The sequence below is a fragment of the Solanum tuberosum genome, unplaced genomic scaffold (assembly GCF_000226075.1).
Source record: "Solanum tuberosum cultivar DM 1-3 516 R44 unplaced genomic scaffold, SolTub_3.0 scf00131, whole genome shotgun sequence".
NCBI lineage: Eukaryota > Viridiplantae > Streptophyta > Magnoliopsida > Solanales > Solanaceae > Solanum > Solanum tuberosum.
The window spans coordinates 208,428-214,523 of NW_006239054.1; the positions used below are offsets into that span (position 1 = coordinate 208,428).

The following is a 6,096-nucleotide window of genomic DNA, read 5'->3' on the forward strand; positions in this document are numbered from 1 at the left end:
ATATTTTATTTTATTAACCACTAAATTATACGCTTGAACAAACGATTCAAAAGACAAAAGGCAAACATAATCTTGATTTAAATATAACAAGGTAGATGGGATTCTGCAGTTTAAGAATATATATATATATATATATATATATTCTTAAACTGCAGAATCCCATCTACCTTGTTATATTTAAATCAAGATTATGTTTGCCTTTTGTCTTTTGAATCGTTTGTTCAAGCGTATAATTTAGTGGTTAATAAAATAAAATATACCATGCGTTATTAAATTTTCATATAGATAAAAACCATGGATGATATCCCTTATTTTCAATTTAGGTGATGTAAAGTCTCACTTGGCACAAAGTTGAAAATATACTTTTGAAATTTATTGTCCGTAATATTGAAGGGCAGTTTTGTGGATGTAAAAAATAGTATTGAATATAATATATTGATAATGCTGATAATAGTAGTATTGGTATTAGATATGGGGATATTACTTGTCTTCAAACTAAACGAACCCTAAGGGATCGTTTGGTGTGATGGATAAGAAGAGTTAATTTCAGAATAATTTTTGAGGGCCCTTTTTCGATGTTTGGTTGTAAAAGTTAAGCTAACTTATTTCATGATTAACAATTAGTCCCCTTAAAGTATGTAAAATAATAAAAATATCGCCCTTAAACTCTCTTTTATACACCATTTTTAGATTAATATAATTTTTAACAACATTTATAATAATATTAACAACCTTAATTATTCATTGTTTTTATGATGATATATTTTTCTATTAAAAAATTTATATCTTCAATACAATTTATATTTATGAATATATTATAAGTTGAATTTATTTGCCTAATTCTTATGTTTATTTATATTTTAATTCTCTTAAAATGTTAACTCCACTACTAAATTACATATTTTTAATTAAATAGTTTATTACTCACTTAAAAATTATTTTTTATATATCAACTAAAATGTAGGTAACTTTAAAATGCAGATAACTTTAATAATAAAATATCTTTTACTTTAATAAACTTAAAATGAAAGTTTTATTTTTAAGCTAAATAAGATGGAAGTTTTATTTTTAAACTAAATAAAATGAAGGTTTTATTTTTAAGTTAAATAAGAAGAAAATTTTATTTTTAAGAATAAATAACTAAAGCTTGCAAAGAAAATGTAAAAAAAAAAAAACTAAATATTGTGAAAGATATTTTTGTAAACAAACAACTTATTCTTAAAAAATATGCAATAAATATAAGTTTGAATATGACAAATCAAATAAGCAAAAAAAATTACTCCCAGCATAACTAATTTTAGCATAACAAATCTCGGCATAGCTTGTATACAAACCAAATAACCCCTAAGATTCTTTAGTCCGATCCTAGTGGTCAATAAAATATAATATGTGTAGCCAAATTTTCAAGGATATAAAAAGTATTCATGTATAAAAATAATATTGAATATGACATATTGATAATACTGACTAGTAAATTCATACTATTAGATATGATGATATTATTTGTCTTCAAATCAAACGATCTTTAAGAGTACCTTTAGAACGATTCTTTTGCGTCAATATTGTTGCTTAGCACACCACTTAGCATAACTTTGTATTTATATAAATAGTGTAATTTTTTATCGATCCACCAAAATAATGGAGTTTTGACTCTCCATTATAGAAGTCTGATGGCAAGATTTTTGATTTTTTTACTGTTTGAGGATACTATACTATCATCTCTGTCCAATAGGTTGATGATAAGGTTAAAATAAGAGAAAAGGTTCAAAGCCCAAAGCAGGTAAAATCCTTTACTTCCCTATCAGGGTTTATAGTAATGGTTTTGCTTGCCCAGAATTTAGATTCTTTTCTCTCTTACTTACTTACAGTGAGTACAAAGGCAGCTTTTTTTCTCCTACCTAGCTAGCTGCTGCTGCAACTACTGTCTCTTGTCCCCATCAAATTTTTTTTCCACTAGTATTGTTGTGTCACTATTCAAACTCAAGTGATATTGTAAATCAAGAAAACTAAAAAAAGGGGGAATTTTTCTTTAACTACATTTCTTGATTTATGCAAGGAACAAGACAATTTTGAGTATAAAAAGAGTGAAGGGGGAAATATGCAGCAGCAGCACCTGATGCAGATGCAGCCCATGATGGCAGCCTATTATCCCAACAATGTCACTACTGATCATATTCAACAGGTTTTCTTCTTCTTTTACTTATTTTTTCTTTCTTGATTCTCTTATCTGCTTATCTCTCTCTCTCTCTGTGGCTGGCTGGTTGGCTGAGTGCTTTGTGTATGTATGCAGTGTTGTACTAGCTGTTGTTATGCTTTGGTTGCTTTTTCTTGGCTTCTAGTTGAATAAAGTTGCTTTCTTGGTTGATAAAGTGTTGCTGAAAAAAGGGTATTTTTGCTCAAGGTTTATTGTTTGTTGTGATATACATGGAACACAAAAAGAAAGAAAAAAAGTTGTATTCTTGGTTGATAAAAGTCCTGCTAAAAGAGTGTTTGCTCATGGTTACTTGTGGTCATATACATGGAACAGAAAAAGAAAGAAAAAAAGTTGTCTTCTTTGTTGTAAAGTCCTGCTTGAAAAAGGGTATTTTTGCTCAAGTTTTGTTGTGGTCATATACAGGAAATACAAAAAGAAAGAAAAGTTGCAATCTTGGTTGATGTAGTCCTGCTATAAAAAAAAGTGTTTTTACTTATGGTTTTTTGTGGTCATGTCAAGGGAACACAAAAAGAAATAAAAAAGTTGCATTCTTGGTTGAGAAAGTCCTGCTAATAAGGGGTGTGTTTTGCTCAAGTTTTGTTGTGGTCATATACAGTAAACACAAAAAGAAAGTAAAAAGTTGCATTCTTGGTTGATAAATGTCCTGCTAGAAAAAAGGTGTTTTTGCTCAAGGTTTCTTCTTGTCATATACAAAAACAAATATGTTGCTTTTAGGTTCTTGCCTTTTCTTCTTGAAACTTATGTTGCCTTATACATAGAACACAAAAAGTTGCATACAAAAAGGGTATTTTTGCTCAAGGTTTATTGTTGTCATATACAAAAAGAAAGATGTTGCTTTTTAGGTTCTTGCCTTTTCTTCTTGAAACTTATGTTGCCTTATACATAGAACACAAAAAGTTGCATACAAAAAGGGTATTTTTGCTCAAGGTTTATTGTTGTCATATACAAAAAGAAAGATGTTGCTTTTTAGGTTCTTGCCTTTTCTTCTTGAAACTTATGTTGCCTTATACATGGAACACAAAAACTTCCATACAAAAGGGAAATTTTTACTCAAGGTTTATTGTCTGTGTTCATGTATAAAGAAAAAGGTTGCATTCTTGGTTGAAAGAAGTCCTGCTTAAAGGGTATTTTTACTCAAGGTTTATTGTGGCCATATACAAAAAGAAAGATGTTGTTTTTAGGTTCTTGCCTTTTCTTTTTGAAACTTGTGTTAACTTTTTTAAAAAAAAAATGTACTCCATGTATACTTTGTTCTCTTTCTAGTAATTTCATGTCTTCCTAAAATGACTGTTAGTTGAGTTTATTGCTTTCTGCAGAGTGAATAAAAACTAGTAAATAATGTGTTGACAGGTTTTTGAACTTTTTTAAATGTTGCTTTCGAACTTTTTAAATGTAAAAACTGTTAACTTCAGTCTAAAAGGCTTCATCTTCCCTTTTGAAATATTTTAAGATCTTTATCTATTGCTAGTATATTTAACAATGACCCTAGTTTTCAGTTGTTAAATATAATAGTAATACATAAAGATCCTAATGATATCGACAGTAATTACTGAAGGCCTAAGTGTCATATAGTTCTATGTTTTACTGAACACAACCTCTTGTTGAAATGCACAGTAAGACTATGTACAATAGACCTTGTGTGGTACCGCTCTTCCCTGGACTCCGTGCATAGCAGAAGCTAAGTGCACCGGGCTGCCTTTTGTTTTTTACTTAATAGCTGGCTTTTTGTTCTTTTCTGTTTCAGTTCCTGGATGAGAACAAATCACTTATTCTGAAGATTGTTGAGAGCCAGAACTCTGGGAAAATAAGTGAATGTGCAGAGTAAGTTCAGTTGATCATTCTTTAATTTTATATCTCTAGTTACAGGCTAACACATTCGGAATGCACTTCATCAATATTCTTGTTTTTAGATATTTCACCTGATTTTGAAATATGTTTTTATATATTCAACATTATGATGACATTCTTGAAACATGAACATAGAATATAGAATGGTGGCCTGGAAAAGATTTAATATTATTGCATTTTATAATATGGGTAACATTCTTGAAACTTGAACATAAAATATAAAGTAGTAGCCTGGAAAAGATGTTACACTATGGTATTTTAAATGTCACGGTTGCTATAAATAATTGAACCAAAATATTTGTCGAAACAAAATTTCAACTTCAAATCAATTGAATTATGTCCATATGGGGCCTTAGTCTAATTGTCTTTTTAGTAAATGTTTTCTTAAGGAGCATATAAAAAGATAAACGTTATAACTAAAATGGACCGGAGGGAATATATTACTGTGCTATTTATTAAGTAAACACTTGTGGTAACTCTTCTTGCTGTGGCAGGTCCCAAGCTAAACTTCAGAGAAATCTTATGTACCTTGCAGCTATTGCTGATTCACAGCCCCAGCCTCCTAGTATGCATTCACAGGTAGAAAAACATATCTTGGCATTTCAATTATCTACATCTTTTAGTTAAGGATTTAACTTGTATACGTTGAGTCGTTGACAACGTAAAGTAGTTCCCACTATATGTCAATGTATCTTAACTTATTGTAGCAGGTAACATGTCTTGTTTTATAGACGATTACCAGTAGTAACATTTAGGTTACCTCTTATTCTATGATGCTATATTGCTCGGACTTTCCAAAAATTGTGGCTGCATGCGTGTCGGGTACTTCAAAAATGCTTTACTTTTTTGAGTATCCGACACACACCCTTTGATATTTTTGAAGACTGTGAGCAACATAGCTTCAATGTGTATTACTCCCTTGTTGCATTTATTTATTTTGTTTCCTGCGACTTTGTTGTCTCTTTTCTTACAATCCTAAGTCAGATACTTCCCTTTTGAGCCGAGGGACTTTCAGAAACAACCCCTCTTGTGGAATTACACTGGATATGTTGTTAACATTTTGGTGACCTGAAGTGTACATAAGCTAATTAACACATGTTGTTTCTTGTCATTCTTGAATAGGCTTAACATGTTTTATAAGCTAATTTGTAGTTGTGAGTTTGATGTCCTTCAGTTAGCTTCTGGTGGGATGATGCAGGGAGGGGCACATTATATGCAACAACAACAAGCTCAACAACTAACAACGCAATCGCTTATGGCTGCAGCAAGATCCTCCTCCTCAATGCTCTATGGACAACAACAACAACAACAATTATCATCATTGCAACAACAGCAAGCAGCCTATCATAGCCAGCAACTCGGAATGAGCAGCTCTGGTGGAGGAAGCAGTAGTGGACTTCACATGCTACAAAGCGAAAACACTCATAATGCTAGCATTGGTGGTGGTGGTTTCCCTGACTTTGGCAGAGGATTAGGCAGTGGAAACAAGCATGAAATGGGAAGTTCTATGTCTGATCAAGGACGGGGCGGAAGCTCAAGTGGTCATGGTGGTGATGGAGGTGAGAATCTTTACTTGAAATCTTCTGAAGATGGGAATTAAGTTTATGTATGTTATTTTTCTTGTTAGTGAAGGATTTTGAACTTAAAAGAATAGCATTTAAGGATTTTGTTATCTAATGTGTTTGTGAAAAAACACAAGTCTCTTATGCTTTTGAACTTTTGGGCTTAGTATCTCAAATGTTTGAAACTTTCACCTTCTAAATATCATGTAAATTTGTTAGGTCATTTTGGTTTTCAATTGGTTTCCTTTATGACTTTTTATTTCTTCTTTCTGTTGGGCTATTTGCTTGTGAAATCTCTAACCAAAATTGGGAGGGCGCTGTATGCATAAGTAGCCGTTTGATCCACTGTTTAAATTTCATAGGTGAAACTCTAAATTTGAAACTTTAAGACGAGATTGAGTGTTAACAATGTATTTTAATATAATTCCATGTGGCCTTTGGAGAGATTAGGGTGTAAGCAAACATTACCTA

The 6,096-nt window shown here is 31.3% G+C and overlaps 1 protein-coding gene across 3 annotated transcripts; it reads left to right on the forward strand.

Moving 5' to 3' along the window:
* Positions 1-1,631: 1,631 nt before the first annotated feature.
* Positions 1,632-5,861, forward strand: LOC102600927 (GRF1-interacting factor 1-like). 3 transcript variants are annotated; one of them, XM_006350884.2, is made up of 5 exons: positions 1,632-1,780; positions 2,057-2,182; positions 3,960-4,036; positions 4,558-4,642; positions 5,262-5,861. In XM_006350884.2, the coding sequence occupies exons 2-5, from the start codon at positions 2,099-2,101 to the stop codon at positions 5,661-5,663; spliced, it is 648 nt and encodes a 215-aa protein (XP_006350946.1). In that variant the 5' UTR covers positions 1,632-1,780; positions 2,057-2,098; the 3' UTR covers positions 5,664-5,861. The 3 variants fall into 3 exon arrangements, with proteins under 3 accessions (XP_006350946.1, XP_006350945.1, XP_015165747.1); XM_006350883.1 differs by having other exon boundaries at positions 1,635-1,780; positions 5,238-5,861; XM_015310261.1 differs by lacking the exon at positions 1,632-1,780 and having other exon boundaries at positions 1,787-2,182; positions 5,238-5,861.
* Positions 5,862-6,096: the final 235 nt, after the last annotated feature.